The sequence below is a fragment of the Ascidiella aspersa genome, chromosome 5 (assembly GCF_963924565.1).
Source record: "Ascidiella aspersa chromosome 5, kaAscAspe10.2, whole genome shotgun sequence".
In the NCBI taxonomy this organism is placed as follows: domain Eukaryota; kingdom Metazoa; phylum Chordata; class Ascidiacea; order Phlebobranchia; family Ascidiidae; genus Ascidiella; species Ascidiella aspersa.
The window spans coordinates 21848031-21870425 of record NC_139451.1 but is presented as its reverse complement, the minus strand read 5'-3'; the positions used below and the strand labels follow the sequence as shown (position 1 = coordinate 21870425).

The 22395-nt window shown below is 38.6% G+C and overlaps 2 protein-coding genes across 2 annotated transcripts; both read left to right on the top strand.

Annotated features, from left to right (window-relative positions):
* The first annotated feature begins 7568 nt into the window (after positions 1 to 7568).
* LOC146145402 (uncharacterized) lies at positions 7569 to 13515 on the top strand. Its single transcript, XM_083389794.1, has 5 exons — positions 7569 to 7964; positions 8702 to 8887; positions 9712 to 10040; positions 10644 to 10745; positions 11677 to 13515. The coding sequence occupies exons 1-5, from the start codon at positions 7700 to 7702 to the stop codon at positions 11902 to 11904; spliced, it is 1110 nt and encodes a 369-aa protein (XP_083245920.1). The 5' UTR covers positions 7569 to 7699; the 3' UTR covers positions 11905 to 13515.
* Positions 13516 to 17183: 3668 nt separating this feature from the next.
* LOC146145401 (uncharacterized) lies at positions 17184 to 21997 on the top strand. The gene is made up of 5 exons (XM_083390263.1): positions 17184 to 17488; positions 18233 to 18418; positions 19237 to 19565; positions 20192 to 20293; positions 21215 to 21997. Exons 1-5 carry the CDS (start codon positions 17224 to 17226, stop codon positions 21389 to 21391), a joined length of 1059 nt encoding a protein of 352 aa, XP_083246389.1. The 5' UTR covers positions 17184 to 17223; the 3' UTR covers positions 21392 to 21997.
* The last annotated feature ends 398 nt before the right edge of the window (positions 21998 to 22395 follow it).

The window sequence follows — 22395 nt, the reverse complement described above, 5'->3', positions numbered from 1 at the left end:
CCTGATCTGGAAGGTCTAGAAACGACTGTCAATCATCGGAGTAGCGATGTGCTTGAATTTTTCCTACACCGCAGTATTGGCCAATCGATTCTATCGCGCATTTTGCTTACTTTCCCTGACAGTAGACCCGTAGACACACGGGAAAAATAGCCCTCTGTTTAGGCAAGTTAATGTCATTGCCCATTGCACTGGTGAACGGGGGTCGAAATCGTTTTTTGACGCGACTGCTGACAGTGGTGGTTGGCTTATCTAATCGAAGGGGTACATACTGAGAAGGTTATGTACACGTTCGAAGCAACCGTTTTTTTGTTTTTTTGTTTATATACAATATGAATGGTTCCTAGAATCATTCGTGTTATTATTCTTTACTCCCGAGAAGAGCTTTATGAATTTCCATTAACCTTTTTTTTATATTTTATTTTGAAGCATAATTGGTTGGAGGTGATAGTAAGACGTATAGTAAGAATAACAAAGCCCACACAGAATGACGAAAAAGAGTTTATTAGTTATTTGAAACGTTAAAAATGATTCCAATTGTATAGGCTTTGACAATCAAACTACGTTTGTCAAATTGGTTTCTCAATTTAAAAGATTATGACATGCACATAATTAAAACATCACCAGAACGATGTAATAGTTTGAAACAAATTAACGTTTAAATTACCAATGGTAATGCCAGTTACTATACTTTCTGCATTTAAGATTACTTTTAAGATTACTCAAATATCGTCAAACTGCTCCTTAATAGGTGGTTCCCCGAACGATCACTGTAGCAATGCAAATATGATTTGTGAAGTGGCAGAGTGTTGTCAAAAAAGTCCACGCAGCATTTTCGGGCATTGTTGGAGTCTGCCTTGTGCCTATATGTGTGCATATTCATTGCTCGACAAAGGCACACAAACTACGGATGTAAACAAAGCGCTTGGCAGCTCCAGCACATCGCATTACGTCATCCTACATTTTCCGCTTAACACCATAATTTGCAAAAGCGCGCAACGCATTTGAGTGCAACATCGAATGCTGATGCATTTGAAACGTTAAAAATGATTCCAATTGTATAGGCTTTGACAATCAAACTACGTTTGTCAAATTGGTTTCTCAATTTAAAAGATTATGACCTGCACATAATTAAAACATCACCAGAACGATGTAATAGTTTGAAACAAATTAACGTTTAAATTACCAATGGTAATGCCAGTTACTATACTTTCTGCATTTAAGATTACTTTTAAGATTACTCAAAGATCGTCAAAATGCTCCTTAATAAGTGGTTCCCCGAACGATCACTGTAGCAATGCAAATATGCTTTGTGAAGTGGCAGAGTGTTGTCAAAAAAGTCCACGCAGCATTTTCGGGCATTGTTGGAGTCTGCCTTGTGCCTATATGTGTGCATATTCATTGCTCGGCAAAGGCACACAAACTACGGATGTAAACAAAGGGCTTGGCAGCTCCAGCACATCGCATTACGTCATCCTACATTTTCCGCTTAACACCATAATTTGCAAAAGCGCGCAACGCATTTGAGTGCAACATCGAATGCTGATGCATCAAAAAGATGACTGAAAATATATGCCCGCGGGTAGTCTAAATCCATTCGCATTTACACTTTTTAACATGTTCGTCGTGCATCATGCATGTTTGGAGATTGTTACAATCAAATACAATGTCATGTTTAACATATCCCACAAACGACTCAAAACGGTTTATTTACTACAAAATAACAAAAACTCACTATTTATTCACAAGTAAAACAGGAGTGACAGCTAAATTGTCTTTGGAAATTTGCACAGGCTTTGTAAAAAATAACTAAAATAGTTCCCAGGCAAGTTTGGCATTTATGATTTGGGGTCTATCCTTTCTCTGGGAAGCAAAGTAAAAAATAATTGACAAACTAATCGCACCGTTTATAGTCGGAACCTCAAAAACCTAGAGTTTTCTTTATCAAATTAACCATCATTCATCCCTTGTGACCTATAGCAGGGTCGCGAATTATAGTTTGGGAACTTTGCTTTTCGTTATAATCGTAACATATAGTGCCCCCTAACGGTTTGACGAAAATCTTGGATAAATGAAGCCAGCCTATAGCCGCCTGTTTGTGTAAATTGAAATTACTTATGATGTTATATTGATAGTTTACTACTTTTCACTAAAGCTTTATCGCATAATTATGCTATAATCAACTTCTCAAAATTTAATTTAAACAAAACATGTTTAACAATCAGTATATTAACGGAAATGTTTGTTAGTTGCAGATATACACAAAATTACAAAAAATGGTTAGATGAAAGTATTTACATGCCAAGGCGCCTCTATATGTTTACCAACTAAATGCCTCCAGTACAGCCTAATGTGGAAGTGGCATTCAGTCTAATGGCGTGGTAATTTTTTTGTTCTTTTCGGTCAAATCCATAAACAAACTCAATAAAGTTTTATATTCCCGTGTTTTCATAATTTAAGTCGTTATATAGCAGGAATGGCGAACCTTTTTTATCGCGTGGGTCACAAACACGACCTTAATCCTTTCAAAATGAACAACTGGGTCATATATTTAATTATGCTAATTATATGTGAAATTTTGCTGCTGCGTCGTTTTAAGTGTTATTGTCTGGGTTGGTAATTTAAGGTTTTTGGACTATTTCCAAATTTGGATTCTCACGAATATTAAGAACCTAAATAGTACGAAATGCTGCAGCATTTTTATGGGATTACAGGAGTTTAGCAGAAAGCTCTTCAGTATAATTTAACCAGGGTTTTCAGAATTTTTAGTCTGCAAGCACTTAATTTCCCTTAAAGGATACAGCGATAAACAAAATACAGCGATAAACAAAATGCCTTTAGTTGTCTGCCTTTTCTGCACGGATTTGTTAAAGTGCAGTTACTGTAGGCCTACTCGTTACCCTTAAAACACTTTTGCATGACCCACCGATTTGGGCAGCCCTGGTTTAGAGCAGGGGTCCGCAAATACTTTTTGGCGCGACCCAAAATTGCTAGTACCGAGGTCTCGCGACCCAAATACTTCGAGTTGTTTTCAATAAAAGTTTGTTTTTTTTTTGCTAAAAACATCACAGTAGTTCGGATGACAAATATGATTTAGCAACCAATATGTGTTTCTGGGGTTGCAACTGCCCACCATAACCCGTTCAACCCCGTCGCCTAATTAGTGCAATACTGGCAAAGCGTGTTATGATTTTTGGCGCAACTCACTAGAAATGCCCGACGTCTATCAATCCAAATAGGAAACTCAACATAAGCTTAACATTATGAGGCGCGGATCTAAGGATATTTTTACCTTGGCAATACAAATTTCAAGACAGAGGTCGGCAACCATTACCTAGTCGCGGGCCAAACCAAACTAAGAAAATTGTCGGCAAGCCGTTTTAAATTTCCACTAAAAGTTTGGTATAAAAACGTTTGACCTTTAAGCACTTTAATATTATAACTCTTAAGCAGGGACGGACCTAAATGTTTGATCCAGTTGAAAACGAGGTTACACTACAACAGGAAGCAAAAAAATGAGTTTTTTGGTTCAAATAGGCAGACTTAGGCATTTGGCACACACAAAATAAAATATATACATTAGGGCTTTCGCGACCCAAGCTAGATGGCCCTGCGACCCAAATATGGGTCGCGACCCACATTTTGCGGACCCCTGGGAAGTATAGTGCTATCTAACGAAGATTTTTTTGAAGATAAACTTTCATGAAAATGATTGATAACATTTGGGTATTTCTTGAGAGACAAGTGGGTCATTAAAAATCTGTGGTGGGTCACTTTGTAACCCGCGGGTCATTGGTTCGCCATCCCTGTTGTTTAGCCAAGTGCCCAAAGGAACATAATTGTCGACCTTTTAATAGGATGCTCTTGCTTGTAGCTATAAATGTTGTAGGTAGGTATATTTTTGTATGTCAATGACATTGATGACAAACACTATTTAGGCCAGCCGCCAGGGTGTCATGTTTCATATTGCCTTCCGTCCTTTTAGTAATGTTTGGGAAGTTCTGGCATGTAGTAAAACGTACTTCTGTAATAGACTTGACATAAAAATAGATAATTTTCTATTTTCTGTGTAACTTATAAATATAGCTGGTCTATATATTTTGCTGCGTTGACATGAATATTTAATTTTACCACACACAGACAAAACCATGGCATTTATGAAAAAATATATTATGTAGGCCTAAACCTACTTACAGGTAATAACTTTATAGTTTATAAGCCTAAAAAATCAATCTTTTTATATTACCTTGCCTGCTTGTACTTGGTGCATGAAAAACCAACATTTCTTGAAATCCACAAAAATACAGTTCTTTCTTGGAGGTTTATACGATGTTATTTTAAACTTAAAAAAACATAATATTTATTTAAAAACGCCTTTAACAACCAGCTATTTTCCAACTATTTAGCAAACAGCTGTATAGCCTACTATTTTGTCGCCCTCTTACATCACAAACGCCACAAAAGCTCGTTCCACATTTTCTGCGCTTAATCAATCAACGCTTTTTGACCTTATTTAGAGTTTCTTATCTTGCTTTGAGTTGTCTTGTGTTATGAAATTTTCGCCTATATCCTTGCATTGCATGCGATTACCATTATTTTTTCGCAAGAAAATTAATATTACTCCTTAAGTTTTGTAATTTTTAGATAGCTGTCATTCAAAACGTTTTGCAGTTTAACGCATTTGTGATTAAAAGTGCCAGCGGTATTATTTAACCCACCATATTAAGGCCGGAAAAGTGTAACAAGGGCCACTATACTAAGTCCGGATAACTTATAAAATATCGTACAGTTTAAAAGTTTGTTTAATTGTTCGGAGTTACATTCCACAGGGTTTCAACTTTATTTATCTTTATTACGTTAATCTGCCGAGGGCCGTTTACAATTATCTATCTAGCTTTGATGCTAAATAAATGTGCGTATTTTTGAGAACCATTTTAAATAATATTTTTTTAATACGAGTGCTGGTCGAGGAAAATAGTCCCAAGCAAACTTGTATCAACCTATACTGCTGTTATATCACAGTAAAGTTCGCAACTAAAACCTGGGCACTGGACAGTTTGTGCAAACTTATAAAGTAGGTGCGAACTCACTGTTACTAGTTACATGCAATTGCTATGTCCAAAATCAGCAAGGCCAAAATCAGCCAAACTAAAGGCGCTAAACTTTAGGGTTAATGTAAAGATTCGTAACAGATATTATGGACATATTAACATTAACTAAAGTTATACCATCGATAAAAAAGCTTATTTTGACATAATATATATTATTATTCATACAATATCGGAAAATGAAAGGCATTTAAGTCACAGCTGGCAAATCGTGATTTTAGCACTACAATGTTGCTTGTTTAAATATATATTCTATTTGATGACATCAATAGCATTGAAATGTTTGATTAATTCTAAATGTCAATATATTACTGAAAAAGTTACACCTAAAATTTTAAATATTTTTTTACGAATGAGGGGGGGCATGTCCCCAGCAAAACTTGTGTTTTTGCCTATATTAACTACTTAAAAAAATTGGCTCTTCGCGCAACTTTGGGAATTATATTTCTATTAAGTTTACGTATTTTGTAAATTAGATTCAGCCTAAAGGGTTTGTGCAACTCATCGCACCCTTGAAGAAATTAAAGTCTTGTTTAAAGGATAAAAATGCGTTTTTTCGCTTTGCGCGAATCGATAACATCTTTATAAACGTAGATTTTGTATTAAAAGTATCACCTCTGCAATATTCAACTTTAACAAAGTAAACGAACTATTTCGTGTTCTTGGAGTTCACTTTTCTTAAGTTTTTATGACGTCACGCAAAGATGTAACTTTGTGAAGTTTCGTTTTTAAGTAACTTCGTTACGTCATGTTATGTCGTACCATTGTTACGTCACGCTCAAAAATTTTTCATTCCCTCCCCCAAACAAAAACCATGAAAAAAACAAAATAAAACCGCGTCTGACAATGAGTCATAGTAAACGGGCCCTGTAAATTATTTCCAAATATGGTAAAAACAGAAAACTTGTGTTAACTTAAGGCCTAAAACAGTAACTAGGTAAACATACCTAATCACTTTTACGATAGACTGGCAAAACCTTTATTGGGATACATAGTTTTTACTATTCACGTGTTTTGTGTTGTGCGTTTGCTATTATAATCCACTTTTCGGCCCATATGTCTACCACACTCCCAATTCACAAAGCTGTTTACAACTTCGACTACTTGTACAGCTTTTCTATTAAATTTCCCAGTCTTTTGACAAAGCCTACGGTGAGGTAAGGGCTGTGTTGTATAAAATTTCACAGCGGGAGATACAGCTTTTACGAGTCTCGTGCTTTTAAGCGCCCAATAGGTTGGCAAACACTGACTCAATTATAAAAAAAATGAAAGACTGTTTACACAATAAATAGAAAAAAAGTTTTGCTGACATAAGTTAAGGGCTTGGTGCTATTTGAGTACAAATTTCCAGCTTTCTCTGGCCTCTAGTTAGACGAGTGGAACGCAAATGACATTGTTAGACTGCAAAATCGAAGTAGAAATAACAAAAGAAGGCAACATAATAATGGACAGAGCAGGACTTTTAGACTAAATATATGCAATGTAATAAAATTGGTTCTTTAATTTACCCAGCTGAAAACCATGTCACCTATTTAGGAATTACGTATACAATAATTCAAATTGAAATCTGGTGAATATATGGCGCAATTTAAAGGTCGCTGTCATAAGAGGTTAAACTTAGGTTATTTATCAATAGATCTTTAGAAACGGAATGTTTGTCGAAAGTTACGCTTGTTGCCCAGAGTTGAACTACACAAGGTAATTACTTTTCGCTTTAGAAGTTTTTTCTATTAATCAATGAGGTGATTACTGGTTATAACAAATTTTCTATTTTCTATTGACCACTCGCGACGCGTGCAGTTTCGATGAAGGCTCCCCCCCCCCCCCACCTTGAAACATTGTTTACAACAGCAACGTGTTTTTTTTTGTTTTTGTTTTTCGAATAAACTGCCTTGCCGACAAAACCGCGGGGAAATTCTGCGCGTGATTTAGCCCGAAAGTTCTGCGATCATCTGAAAGCAACATACAGTAAAGCGCTTGCGCAACTCTAGGAAGTGGTCGTCAGCAAATCTCACCGGCAAATCTCCCCAAGTCTACGTGACTCGTTGTGGTGCTATTGTGTAAAAGCGAAACTCGGTGTTTATTTGTCTAGTCGACGAATATATTTAAACCCAATATGTGGCTTGGCCAAATAGTTGTACTTTGCAACCTAGTGGCTGCTCAGTCTATTGCTAAGTGTCCGCAGGTTTTATGTGTTTAAAGGCTCCCAAAAAGCTATACTATTACAGCACTATGTAATTGGTAGGCCAGTTAAACAGACATACGGTCCTATCGGGCTCAGTTATTAATTTAATAAGCTATTAACTTACCAATGTTAGAGAAGATTTGTTAGCTGCTTTGCAATTTAGTTGTTATTAGGCATCGTTTAAGGTATTTTACTTACCATTAGTCCATTTAAAGTAGTCTATTGGGGTGTATATGACAAGTGACGTCCAATTGCTGAAAAAATACCTTAAGTTATTAAAATATCGGTCAAAAGGTTTTATACAGTACTTTTGAAGCAGCAATCTTCTTTAAATTAATTTCAAGATCGCACAATTGTACAGGCGCAGTCTAGAGATTTAACAATATTTCAGCCTGACGAGAAAGTTGAAATGAACAAAATGCCATCGGAATCCTCGAGCGTGTCAATACTCAACACTTCAGTTCCTTTCTACACCAGCAATGGGTCACTCAATTACACCCAATACACAACAACCGCGGAAAACTGGACAAGCTATGACTGGGACCTTGGCGAAGTTGAAGTGCAGCAAATGATTTCCGTCTCTTTCTCTTGGGCCTCAGCAGCTCTGACGTCATACGTGATCATCGCTTTGGTTTTCTTTGCGGCAAAAAATCGCCTGTGTCTTTGCGCGAGAGGTATTCTTATACAACGCAGAGTTTTTAGTTATTCGCCTTACGCTAAGGAGCGGAATCATCCACATATTGCAAGATGGTCGAAATTCCTTAAGCTGCCGCTGAAATGCCAATCACGCAAAAAATACCTGCAATTCGCCTCAGTCTACGCTGTCTTTCGCCTTAGTCTATACGCTGTAAAAAATCCCCTTCAAAAATTTGAGCGTTTAAGTAATATTTAAGTAAAAGCTAAAAAATGTTTTACAAGCCAACTGTATACTCAATATTATTGGTGAACTTTGGAAAAAGATAGATTCATTTTTACGCTGGGCACATTTAAAAAGGTCGATTAGTTTATGAAATACTTTTACGACTAGTCGATTTATAAAATTTTAAATTTTGTTGTACCGGAATGGCCGAGTTCGTGAGTTCGAACCTCGTCACAGGCCAGTTTTACGAATAGTATGCTGCAGACAACGTTGCTACGGCAATTTCTCGACTTTCAACAGCACTGACAGGATTTCTGAAGTCTGTGACGTCAATTTATGGCGTTAAATGTTTTGGCCTGCGGTGGTCCACGCAAAGCAAAAAACTTTAGGGGTCCACGGTAGAAAAAATTCTAAGAACACCTGTAATAGAGGAGAGGGAGCTTATTGCAAACTTGAAATTTAGGTCACACTTACAAATTATGTTGTGGTATACTGCAAGTTACTTGCAATCTCCGCTTAAATTAGCTTAAAAATTTGCCGACATTTGTGTAGCTGGGCCGCCGGGAACATCGAAGAGCAACGACCAGGCCTTGCTGCAGGCCCTGACCATCCTGACGGCGTTGTCAGTGCTGATTTACATGGCCATCGAGATACCGCTATATTGGGTGATGCAACCGCCCTACTGCAACTGGTACCACCGCACTAAAATTATTTGCACCGCTTTTGGACTTTTCACAGGTGATTAAGCTTTTTTCCTACTCTGTCTTTGGCTCAGTGAAAATGTGAGACCTAACAGACATGTAATCGTTTCCTCATGTTTGTTTATATTTATTTATTTTGCGTCCGCAGGTCAGTAGTTTGCAGTTATTTTTTTCTCATTTTAGATTTTAGTTTAGAGACTAATTTAAATGAATATTGAGTTTGGAACATTAAATCACAACGTAATATTATAGAAAGTAGTTTTAAAGGCTACAATGTAGTTCACAGCCTCAAGGCCGCCATCGCCACTCCTATATAACTTTGAAGGTTTGCAATACATTGTGCTTAATAAAAGGGAGAGGTTATGCGTATTGCATATCAGGTTGCGCCCTAACATAAAATACAGTTTCAAGGCAAGATTGTTTTTATATTGCTTGTAAAATATTCAGCCTGTTCACTGTTGGGTTAAGGTATAGGCTGTTAAATCACACCATCAATGTAACTTACAGATATATAGCATGTATCAGTATCGTGGACGGAGACCTTTTGTGTGGTGCGTTTTAGTTTTAGTTGCTTACAATCGACGAAAACTTTTCAAACAAGTCGATACAGAATGTCTTTCAAACTCTGTCGACTAAAACGATTTTTATGTATCCACATCAAGGTTCTTTATTAATGAAGTCGATGAAGAAAACTTAAACAAAATCGATACAGAATGACTTTCCAGCAAAGTTAACAGATAATATTTTTAAATATGTTAAAGTATTACAATTCAAATAGGGTCATACAAAATCAAAAAGAAACAATTTGGCTAATAGAATCACCAGCAGATCAGTTTACAACAATTACTAAACGATTCGCAGTCTACTTCACACTGTGGTACCGCGTCAACACCGTCTTCTACCTCAACCCGTTGCTGCGCAAGAACGTAAGTGGCGTGGCGCAGACTTTCAACAAGCTCACGCCCGCTCTGCTCCTACTCATGGCGGCCGCCAACGTGGGTGCCTTTTTGACGTCACCAATGTACGTCACGACCGCGGTCGGGTGCCTGAAGGTGCAGAGCCGCAGCGACGCGAAGCTGAAGTGGGGCCTGCTGGTCAGCACCACCCTGGCCTTCCAGATCCTTCTTCTCTTCTCGCTTATTTACCCGCTATGCTCGCACCAGAGAAAGATGGGACAGCGCGGAATGCAGGTGCGATTTTGTGTTTGTGGTTTTATGCTTTAAAGCAGTGGTTCTTAAACTGGGGAAGTGTGAGTTTCACAAGCAGGGCGCGAGAAAATGACAAACTCTGTAGAATTATGACTAAACATTAAAAAAAAAGTGATATGTCCCTGCTAGTAATACTCGAATTAAGGATTTGGTATCTAAAAAACAGTTACATCCTTAGCAATAATGCAACTTACCTAGAAATAAATTGCTGTTCTGCTTTATGTTTTTTTGATTTTTAAATAATGTGGGATGCGAGCTTTGTTAAAATTGTAAAAGGGGGGTATGTCTCAAAAAGTTTAAGAACCACTGCTTTAAAGATTCAACGCTTCTATTTTCGTGTGCTTGTTGGATTGTGTCCTCCGTGTTTATAGTTGTTTGTGCGTGTCTATCCTGTCCGTGTTTCCGTCCTTGTGTTTGTGTTCTCTTGTACGTTTGTGCGTTCCTGTGTTTACTTTCTAATGTTCTTGTGTGCACGACTGCCCGTGCATGTTTAATTACGCCTGTTCTTGCATGTTAGTGTTTTTGTGTTGTACATTCATCTGTCTATTTGCCTGGGTATCTAAAAATGTACTGTGTTTAACTCAGGGTCGCTCCATCATGCCGCTGGTTCGTCGTGCCGCCATTACGGCAGTGATCTGCATGCTCTCCGACACAACGAACGCAGTTTACGCGCTCACCAACAAACAAGTAAGCTATTGCCCAAAATCATATTTGTTTGTTTAATTTTGAGCGATAATGTAGCACTAATGGAAATACAAGGCTTCAGGTTGGACAATTGGGCGTTTGCTAATCCATGACATGATAAGAATGACTGCAATGAAAAAGTTGGGATGTTAATAGAAAGCGCTTAATCTTTAAACATAACTGAAATTAATTCGACGTCTGTCCGCCGAGGAGATTTTTAACGAAAAGCTTAAAGATATGTTTACAAACTGTAAATTTGCTATTTTAATAAACGCGGGACATAGGCTGTTTTAATATTAATTTAGTTGATACAATTGCGTTTTCTCTTATTTTAAGTTGATGAACTTCCACAGTGCATAGTCGGATAAATTTCATATTGTAGGATAACAGCTTTATTATCGAGCGTTTCAAATGACAGGAAAGTAGCCTACTGTAGACCAGAACTGCATAGTCGGTTAAAAACACCCCGATTCCGACATATTCGTCAAATCCATCGAGTCCCAAATCCGGCTCCGACTTTGCAGCCTGTTTTACACTCATTTACGTAACCAAATAAGGTATACCACAGAATTACATTCTTGGGTGTTATACAAATTATCCGACCGCTTAAAAATGTGTCCACCTTTACTGTTACAGTTGGCAGCTCTGTAGGTTTTGAACTTGCCACTGCCCATGCGCACGTCGGACTTTAGTAGTTGTACGTTGTCTCACCGGAATCCCGAGTCCCGAGTCCGGCTTTGACTCCGCAGCCCTGTTGTAGACACATTCAAGGGGTCTCTGTTGTAATATTAATTGTCCCTCGCTGGATGTACCGGTAGTACATCACTGGTCGGGCAAATCAGCAAATCTATCACACGCGGAAATGCTCTTGGTGCGAGCTCGTCACTTTGTTTATAGATACAGCAAAACTGCAGCATCGGCATATTTTTTCCAGGTCATTGTCTACGTACGTCACGTGGTGTACGGCAGCAACATGCTGGTTAACCTCTTTGCGCTGCTGCTGTCGTTCGCCGACTGGCGCGAGCGCTTGTTTCCCTTCTGCCTCGAGTCGACACGGCTTCAACAGCGCGGACCCCGCTCCAGCGTCTCTTCAAATAAGGCAACTATAAGGATGAAGGTTTCGACCAAGTCGACTCGCACCGCCCGCGGCTCCGTGGTTTGATACGGCCAGTTTTCTAGGTTGAAAGGAGATGTGTCCCTCCTTTGTTTTCGTGCGAATATCCGGAGTGCATGAGTACACCGAAAGCCATTGTAGACTCACTGAATCTGTTGATCTATGATGCAAGCAGGGCAGGCTAGAAAAACAACTAGCCTGCAGTGAGGTTCGAACTCACGACATTCAGTCAAACCTGACCGTCGCTCTACCAACTGGGCTATACAGGCTCAAAGAGGTACGAGTCGATAAACAACCAATGCTTGCTAAATCTGTTAGTACAAGCAACTTCAGATTGAAGTGGATCCACAGTACCATAGATAAACAGCTTCAGAAGGGCTTGATCTCAGTTGTTAACAAACTATATGTGCATGTTTTATTGAATGCATGGAGGAGGTGAGCTGTTTGGGACCAGTTTGACTGGGTTATTTGGGACTGCAACTGTGCATATCGTAACATATTTACCATTAGCATAAAGTAGGGGTCACCAAACTACGGCCAGCAGGCCAGATCAGGCCCCCCGGTTCAATAAGTTTGGCATATTTTCTTAGTTAATGATGAAAGTGTCCTACAGAAATATTGTCAAGTTCAATTCTAAACTAAATTTTCATAAAAAATTTAAATTGTAGGACATTTTATTAGGGCTCACTATAGTTTTTTTTACTTTCTTCGTTTAAGGATGATCAAGGTAATAAAGTTGGACAAAAATGTTATGCCCGGCCCGCAATCGTAAATCCTAACAGTCCGGCCCCCGATGATCAAATAAAAAAAACAATATATTAACCCACTAAGTTTGCTAAGATCATCTACCGCGATACAAGCATTTGAACGTACTAGGTTTATCATTAAACGTACTATATTGAACGTTCTATTTTCCGCCAATGTTTTACAGTTTTTCAGGTTTATTTTATGGTGAGTTTGGAGTGTAACTGTGCATATCACGCATTAGCCTATATTCGCACTATCCTTTCAATCTCTTCGAGCTTTTTTATGTGTAAAAATATTATTTTTATGTTTAAATGTCCATATATCTCTGCGTTTTTGCTGTTATTGTATTATTTTTATGCTAAGTTGTACATGTGCATATTAACGCATTATATTTGTACTATAAGCGTGAAGCAATGGAGCATACTAGGAGTAATAAATGCACCACAATAAATTAACACACTACGAACATCTACTCCGATATGCACTAAACGTACTGCATCTATCATTAAACGTTTTTATATATTGCCTGAAAGTTTTATATTCCGCCAATTTTTTTATTGTGTCGAAAAGCCAAAGATATTTCCATTCAAGAACTATTTCGTACAATAAAATTGATGTATGTCGACAGTATGTGCAATTTAAGGATCGAATTTATTGCTGTACATTTCATTTAAGTAATAGTAAATGATGTAAACTTCAGCCAAAGAAAAAAACGGCATCTTTTCTTCAACTCTTTACGTGCACGTGTGATTTTACCGCTTGCAACTGACAGGATTTCGTTTTTCTGTGCTATTGCTGTATTTTCCTTGAAAATACACGCACTTGTTTTTCGTTTCGATGGCTGAAGTATGAACAAACTAAAGTTATATTTGTTTCCATTGGTTGACCGAGAAAAATAAACCGCATTTTTACGAATAACTGGATTTATTGGCCCAAAAAAGAGTAAAAGTTTACCAGCCGGTCGTCAGGAAAGATATTAGGGCAATGAAAGCACACCTCTGTACACCCTGCAATGGCAAATTTTGCTAAGAAAGAGACAAACCTACAAACCTGAAGCCAAACAGCGAATCCCAATCTAGAGAAACCAAAATTGAACTTTACAGGGTTCGAACCTCGCCAGTACACGCTTGGAAGAGTACACTTTACAGAAGACGTTAAATCTCGCTTGCGTCGAGTTGTATGTATAGGAAAACAGCCAGTAACGAACAGAACGAGTTGTAAAAAGACGTGGCTAGGCAATTGTCTTGTAAATTTGTAAAAACCGAGCGTGTGGAAAAACAGAAAAGTGGGATTATGTACAAAGTTTTGTAGAAAAAACAGAACAGTAAAAAACAGAAATTTAACGAAGCTTGAAAATCGGCAAAAATTTTTTGTCAAATGCATCGGGAATTTCTATTTTGAAACGAAAGGCGTGTCGTTGGGCGTGACAAAATAATTTTACCGTGAAAAAAACGCAGTTTGCAAAGCGTATAGAAACACGGAAAAAGGGTTGATTTTTGTACAAAGTGCATGTTGTTTAAAGAAAACAAAACGAGTGGAAGTGAAGTTTAAGCAAAAACAGCAGGATTTTTTGAGGATTGTAAGGCCGAAATGCAAACGGGGTTAAACACAGAGCAAGCCATATTCTACTGTTCCCGTAAAAGCGAAAATCTCGCAACACGGATAAGTCGAGAATGACACACGAACAACACAAAAGCTTCCAATGAAAGACAAAGTTGAGAAATTGGTAAAAAAACGATAAAACTTGAATCGCAAACTAGCCGCACCAAGTTATCATGAAGGATGAATGACCAGTAAAACAAAACTAGAAGAACCAAAAAGCAGGAGTGTTTATTTTAGGATATAAAAAGACAGAATGTTGAAAAAAATGGATTTAAACAAATGCTATTCCGCCGTTGGAAAATTAAAAAAAGCGCGGGACGTCGCGTGGGAAAAACGTGACGTTACCTGACACAAAATAATGACGTCACTTGCGGTAGTGAAGGGTGAGAGACTGAACGGCGCCTTTGGGATTTCGGTGAAGCCTGTAAAAAACAATACAAAAGATCTAAAACTATATATTTTTTTCTAATGAAAATGAACAACTGGTTTAGCTAATAAATGTAAAAAATAAGTGTAAATAGTACCCTTGTTACCCTAAAACTAAATGAAGAAACGCAGTTATCGAAAGAGTCGACGGGTGATTGATTATTTTATTTTTATTTTTAGGTCGCTTTAGATCAGTGGTTCTCAACCGGGGTGCCGCGGCATTCTAAGATGCCTTTTTAACGCTCAAGGTTGCCTAGAAATATTCCAATTTTTTTCAAAAAATAAACAGGTTTTTTCAACCTTCTTGCACAGTTGATGTGTTGTTTTAATCTCGTTTATGTAACGCTACAGTTAACCACTCAACAAAATACGACTGCCGCGAACTATCTATAATTTCTGTAGGGTTCCGCAAGCCAAAAATGTTGCAAAACACTGCTTTAAGTTTAGACCAGGGATGTCCAACATTTTATTATAGTGGGCCGCATTGACAATTGAAATAATTTAATGGCCCGCAGAACCTATTACGTTTCAAGAAAAAGTATTGCTCTTTAGAGTTATAACGGGCCAGAGTTATGTATATATTTTTACCCATACTATACTATTAGTGCGCCCCTAAAAGCTGACTGGAACATTTTAATTAGGCTAATATTGAACGTTTAAAATACTACTTGGGAATGAAAATGACTAGCGGGCCGCACAAAAATTTCAGACGGGCCGCAGGTTGGACATCCCTGGTTTAGACCATAACGTCTCGTAAGCACAAGTTAATTTTGCGACAAACAGATCTGTAGTAGTTTTTATCTAGTAAATTTTCCTACTATTTTCTCAAATCACATTCTCAGCCGAATAGTTTTTAGCATTATATTCGAGTAATCCAACACCGTGTCATATCGGAGTTCATCTAACATTTGATTAAATCAATATAAATCGTGTATTAGTGTTTTGTTGACATAACTAAATCAATAAAGCGGCAAATGCAGGGTCTTTTCAAATACCTTAACTTACGTCTTGGTGCTAAATGACCATACATAAAGTACAAATGCAAATGACTTAACCTTTGCCATAGTTTAAATGTTCTTAATTTTGTGCAAGTAAGTTCGGCTGTTTGATATGAAAATTTTGCGAAAGTTTAGAAACTAGAAGTTCAGCAGTTAAAAAATTGTTTCACCAATATTTTTGATGGCAATGACTTTTCTTAGTTCAGAGAATCTCAAGCAACACCGCAAAATTCGATTTTTCTCCCTAAGCCACAATTTCCGTTCAATTTTTCCAATAAAACCAATAATTTTATTACTAATAATTGCCAGCCGCACAGATTAAAACCAAAACCTGCAGTACGTAACCCTCGTGTAGTACAATCTTATTCGTTTTTTATATATATATATTTTTTTAATTTATTTTAAAACGTTAAAATCTAAACAATTGTTATCTACCTTTCGCTGCCCTTGTGTTATTCTTTATGTTATTTTGTTTTTTTCAAAGTTAGCGAGGATGCACAAAAATAAATTGAATCTGAATCTGATCTGAGGCGCGACTCACATGATGTAGTGTCCGGAGCCGATGGCGTGAAGAAAGTTCCGGGTCACTGACGCCACTCTGCCTTTAATGATGAGGCTTGTTGCCCAGAGTTGAACTACACAAGGTACGCTTTAGAAGTTTTTTCTATTAATCAATGAGGTGATTACTGGTTATAACAAATTTTCTATTGACCACTCGCGACGCGTGCAGTTTCGATGAAGGCACCCCCCCCCCCCCCCCCCACCTTGAAACATTGTTTACAACGGCAACGTGTTTTTTTGTTTTTTTTTTTTCGAATAAACTGCCTTGCCGACAAAACCGCGGGGAAATTCTGCGCGTGTTTTAGCCCGAAAGTTCTGCGATCATCAGAAAGCAACATACAGTAAAGCGCTTGCGCAACTCTAGGAAGTGGTCGTCAGCAAATCTCACCGGCAAAACTCCCTAAGTCTACGTGACTCGTTGTGGTGCTATTGTGTAAAAGCGAAACTCGGTGTTTATTTGTCTAGTCGACGAATATATTTGATCCCAATATGTGGCTTGGCCAAATAGTTGTACTTTGCAACCTAGTGGCTGCTCAGTCTATTGCTAAGTGTCCGCAGGTTTTATGTGTTTAAAGGCTCCCAAAAAGCTATACTTTTACAGCACTATGTAATTGGTAGGCCAGTTAAACAAGCATAAAGACCTATCGGACTTAGATATTAATTTGATAAGCTATTAACCAACCATTATGAGAGACGATTTGTTAACTGCTTTGCAATTTAGTTGCAGTGGATAAAATCATATGAATGCCGAAAATAGCAACCTTTTTAAGGGGCATCGTTTAAGGTATTTTACTTAAATTGTTAGTTTAGGCACGAAAACATTTCAGTACATTTAAGGTAGTTTATTGCTGTGTATATGGCACGTAGCGACCAATTGCTGAAAAAAATATCTAATGTTAATAAAATATCTGCCAAAAAGTTGTATGCAGTACTTTTCACGCAGCAATCTCCTGTAAATTAACCTTAAGATCTTGCAATTGTACAGGCGCAGTCTAGAGATTTTACAATATTTCAGCCTGACGAGAAAGTTAAAATGAACAAAATGACGTCGGAATCCACGAGCGTGTCAATACTCAACACTTCAGTTCCTTTCTACACGAGCAATGGGTCACTCAATGAAACTCAATACACAACAGCCGCGGAAAACTGGACAAGCTATGAGTGGGACCTTGGCGAAGTTGAAGTGCAGCAAATGATTTCCGTCTCTTTCTCTTGGGCCTCAGCAGCTCTGACGTCATACGTGATCATCGCTTTGGTTTTCTTTGCGGCAAAGAATCGCCTGTGTCTTTGCGCGAGAGGTATTCTTATACAACGCAGAGTTTTTAGTTATTCGCCTTACGCTAAGGAGCGGAATCATCCAAATATTGCAAGATGGTCGAAATTCCTTAAGCTGCCGCTGAAATGCCAATCACGCAAAAAATACCTGCAATTCGCCTCAGTCTACGCTGTCTTTCGCCTCAGTCTATACGCTGTAAAAAATCCCCTTCAAAAATTTGAGCGTTTAAGTAATATTTAAGTAAAAGCTAAAAAATGCTTTACAAGCCAACTGTATACTCAATATTATTGGTGAACTTTGGAAAAAGATAGATTCATTTTTACGCTGGGCACATTTAAAAAGGTCGATTAGTTTATGAAATACTTTTACGACTAGTCGATTTATAAAATTTTAAATTTTGTTGTACCGGTATGGCCGAGTTCGTGAGTTCGAACCTCGTCACAGGCCAGTTTTACGAATAGTATGTCGCAGACAACGTTGCTACGGCAATTTCTCGACTTTCAACAGCACTGACAGGATTTCTGAAGTCTGTGACGTCAATTTATGGCGTTATTTTTGAAATGTTTTGGCCTGCGGTGGTCCACGCAAAGCAAAAAACTTTAGGGGTCCACAGTAGAAAAAATTCTAAGAACACCTGTAATAGAGGAGAGGGAGCTTATTGCAAACTTGAAATTTAGGTCACACTTACAAATTATGTTGTGGTATACTGCAAGTTACTTGCAATCTCCGCTTAAATTAGCTTAAAAATTTGCCGACATTTGTGTAGCTGGGCCGCCGGGAACATCGAAGAGCAACGACCAGGCCTTGCTGCAGGCCCTGACCATCCTGACGGCGTTGTCAGTGCTGATTTACATGGCCATCGAGATACCGCTATATTGGGTGATGCAACCGCCCTACTGCAACTGGTACCTCCGCACTAAAATTATTTGCACCGCTTTTGGACTTTTCACAGGTGATTAAGCTTTTTTCCTACTCTGTCTATGGCTCAGTAAAAATGTGAGACCTAACAGACATGTAATCGTTTCCTCATGTTTGTTTATATTTATTTATTTTGCGTCCGCAGGTCAGTAGTTTGCAGTTATTTTTTTCTCATTTTAGATTTTAGTTTAGAGACTAATTTAAATGAATATTGAGTTTGGAACATTAAATCACAACGTAATATTATAGAAAGTAGTTTTAAAGGCTACAATGTAGTTCACAGCCTCAGGGCCGCCATCGCCACTCCTAAATAACTTTGAAGGTTTGCAATACATTGTGCTTAATAAAAGGGAGAGGTTATGCGTATTGCATATCAGGTTGCGCCCTAACATAAAATACAGTTTCAAGGCAAGATTGTTTTTATATTGCTTGTAAAATATTCAGCCTGTTCACTGTTGGGTTAAGGTATAGGCTGTTGAATAACACCATCAATGTAACTTACAGATATATAGCATGTATCAGTATCGTGGACGGAGACCTTTTGTGTGGTGCGTTTTAGTTACTTACAATCGACGAAAACTTTTCAAACAAGTCGATACAGAATGTCTTTCAAACTCTGTCGACTAAAACGATTTTTATGTATCCACATCAAGGTTCTTTATTAATGAAGTCGATGAAGAAAACTTAAACAAAATCGATACAGAATGACTTTCCAGCAAAGTTAACAGATAATATTTTTAAATATATTAAAGTATTACAATTCAAATACGGTCATACAAAATCAAAAAGAAACAATTTGGCTAATAGAATCACCAGCAGATCAGTTTACAACAATTACTAAACGATTCGCAGTATACTTCACGCTGTGGTACCGCGTCAACAACGTCTTCTACCTCAACCCGTTGCTGCGCAAGAACGTAAGTGGCGTGGCGCAGACTTTCAACAAGCTCACGCCCGCTCTGCTCGTACTCATGGCGGCCGCCAACGTGGGTGCCTTTCTGACGTCACCAACGTACGTCACGACCGCGGTCGGGTGCCTGAAGGTGCAGAGTCGCAGCGACGCGAAGCTGAAGTGGGGCCTGCTGGTCAGCAGCACCCTGGCCTTCCAGATCCTTCTTCTCTTCTCGCTTATTTACCCGCTATGCTCGCACCAGAGAAAGATGGGACAGCGCGGAATGCAGGTGCGATTTTGTGTTTGTGGTTTTATGCTTTAAAGCAGTGGTTTTTAAACTGGGGGACGCGCCCCCTTAGGGGACGTGTGAGTTTCACAAGCAGGGCGCGAGAAAATGGCAAACTCTGTAGAATTATGACTAAACATTAAGAAAAAAAGTGATATGTCCCTGCTAGTAATACTCGAATTAAACATTTTGTATCTAAAAAACAGTTACATCCTTAGAATTAATGCAACTTACCTGGAAATAAATTGCTGTTCTGCTTTTTGTTTTTTTGATTTTTAAATAAGGTGGGGCGCGAGTTTTGTTAAAATTGTAAAAGGGGGGTATGTCTCAAAAAGTTTAAGAACCACTGCTTCAAAGATTCAGCGCTTCTATTTTCGTGTGCTTTAGTTATTGGATTGTGTTCTCCGTGTTTATATTTGTTTTTGCGTGTCTATGCTGTCTGCGTTTCCGTCCTAGTTTTGGGTTCTCTTGTACGTTTGTGCGTTCCTGTGTTTACTTTCTAATGTTCTTGTGTGCTCGACTGCCCGTGTATGTTTAATTACGCCTGTTCTTGCATGTTTGTGTTTTTGTGTTGCACATTCATCTGTTTATTTGCCTGGGTAGCTAAAAATTTACTGTGTTTAACTCAGGGTCGCTCCATCATGCCGCTGGTTCGTCGTGCCGCCATTACGGCAGTGATCTGCATGCTCTCCGACACAACGAACGCAGTTTACGCGCTTACCAACAAACAGGTATTGCCCCAAATCATATTTGTTTGTTCAATTTTGAGCGATAATGTAGCACTAATGGAAACACAAGGCTTCAGGTTGGACAATTGGGCGTTTGCTAATCCATGACGTGATAAGAATGACTGCAATGAAAAAGTTGGGATGTAAATAGAAAGCGCTTAATCTTTAAACATAACTGAAATTAATTCAACGTCTGTCCGCCGAGGAAATTTTTAACGAAAAGCTTAAAGATATGTTTACAAATTTTAAATTTGCTTTTTAAATAAACGCGGGACATAGTCTGTTTTAATATTAACTTAGTTAATACAATTGCGTTTTCTCTTATTTTAAGTTAATGAACTTCCACAGGGCATAGTCGGATAAATTTCATATTGTAGGATAACAGCTTTATTATCGAGCGTTTCAAACGACAGGAAAGTACTGTAGATCAGAACTGCATAGTCGGTTAAAAACACCCTGATTCCGACATATTCGTCAAATCCATCGAGTCCCAAATCCGGCTCCAACTTTGCAGCCTGTTTTACACTCATTTACGTAACCAAATAAGGTATACCACAGAATTACATTCTTGGGTGTTATACAAATTATCCGACCGCTTAAAAATGTGTCCACCTTTACTGTTACAGTTGGCAGCTCTGTAGGTTTTGAACTTGCCACTGCGCATGCGCACGTCGGACTCTAGTAGTTGTACGTTGTCTCACTGGAATCCCGAGTCCCGAGTCCGGCTTTGACTCCGCAGCCCTGTTGTAGACACATTCAAGGGGTCTCTGTTGTAATATTAATTGTCCCTCGCTGGAAGTACCGGTAGTACATCACTGGTTGGGCAAATCAGCAAATCTATCACACGCGGAAATGCTCTTGGTGCGAGCTCGTCACTTTGTTTATAGATACAGCAAAACTGCAGCATCGGCATATTTTTTCCAGGTCATTGTCTACGTACGTCACGTGGTGTACGGCAGCAACATGCTGGTTAACCTCTTTGCGCTGCTACTGTCGTTCGCCGACTGGCGCGAGCGCTTGTTTCCCTTCTGCCTCGAGTCGACACGGTTTCAACAGCGCGGACCCCGCTCCACCGTCTCTTCAAATAAGGCAACTATATGAAGGTTTCGACCAAGTCGACTCGCACCGCCCGCGGCTCCGTGGTTTGATACGGCCAGTTTTCAAGGTTGAAAGGAGATGTGTCCCTCCTTTGTTTTCGTGCAAATATCCGGAGTGCATGAGTACACCGAAAGCCATTGTAGACTCACTGAATCTGTTGATCTATGATGCAAGCAGGGCAGGCTAGAAAAACAACTAGCCTGCAGTGAGGTTCGAACTCACGACATTCAGTCAAACCTGACCGTCGCTCTACCAACTGGGCTATACAGGCTCAAAGAGGTACGAGTCGATAAACAACCAATGCTTGCTCAATCTGTTAGTACAAGCAACTTCAGATTGAAGGGGATCCACAGTACCATAGATAAACATCTTCAGAAGGGCTTGATCTCAGTTGTTAACAAACTATATGTGCATGTTTTATTGAATACATGGAGGAGGTGAGCTGTTTGGGACCAGTTTGACTGGGTTATTTGGGACTGCAACTGTGCATATCGTAACATATTTACTATTAGCATGAAGTAGGGGTCACCAAACTACGGCCAGCAGGCCAGATCAGGCCCCCCGGTTCAATAAGTTTGGCATATTTTCTTAGTTAATGATGAAAGTGTCCTACAGAAATATTGTCAAGTTCAATTCTAAACTAAATTTTCATAAAAAATTTAAATTGTAGGACATTTTATTAGGGCTCACTATAGTTTTTTTTTACTTTCTTCGTTTAAGGATAATCAAGGTAATAAAGTTGGACAAAAATGTTATGCCGGCCCGCAATCGTAAATCCTAACAGTCCGGCCCCCGATGATCAAATAAAAAAAAACGATTATTTAACCCACTAAGTTTGATAAGATCATCTACCGCGATACGAGCAGTTGAACGTACTAGGTTTATCGTTAAACGTACTATATTGAACGTTCTATTTTCCGCCAATGTTTTACAGTTTTTAAGGTGTATTTCATGGTCAGTTTGGACTATAACTGTGCATATCACGCATTAGCCGATATTCGTACTAT

Bases quoted from the DNA above. Each gene is read 5' to 3' on its own strand.
- LOC146145401 (XM_083390263.1), top strand. From the start codon at position 17,224: ATGAACAAAATGACGTCGGAATCCACGAGCGTGTCAATACTCAACACT. The intron at 18,419-19,236 runs GTGATTAAGCTT...AACGATTCGCAG, and splicing joins CGCTTTTGGACTTTTCACAG to TATACTTCACGCTGTGGTAC. The intron at 19,566-20,191 runs GTGCGATTTTGT...TGTTTAACTCAG, and splicing joins TGGGACAGCGCGGAATGCAG to GGTCGCTCCATCATGCCGCT.
- LOC146145402 (XM_083389794.1), top strand. From the start codon at position 7,700: ATGAACAAAATGCCATCGGAATCCTCGAGCGTGTCAATACTCAACACT. The intron at 10,041-10,643 runs GTGCGATTTTGT...TGTTTAACTCAG, and splicing joins TGGGACAGCGCGGAATGCAG to GGTCGCTCCATCATGCCGCT. The intron at 10,746-11,676 runs GTAAGCTATTGC...TATTTTTTCCAG, and splicing joins ACGCGCTCACCAACAAACAA to GTCATTGTCTACGTACGTCA.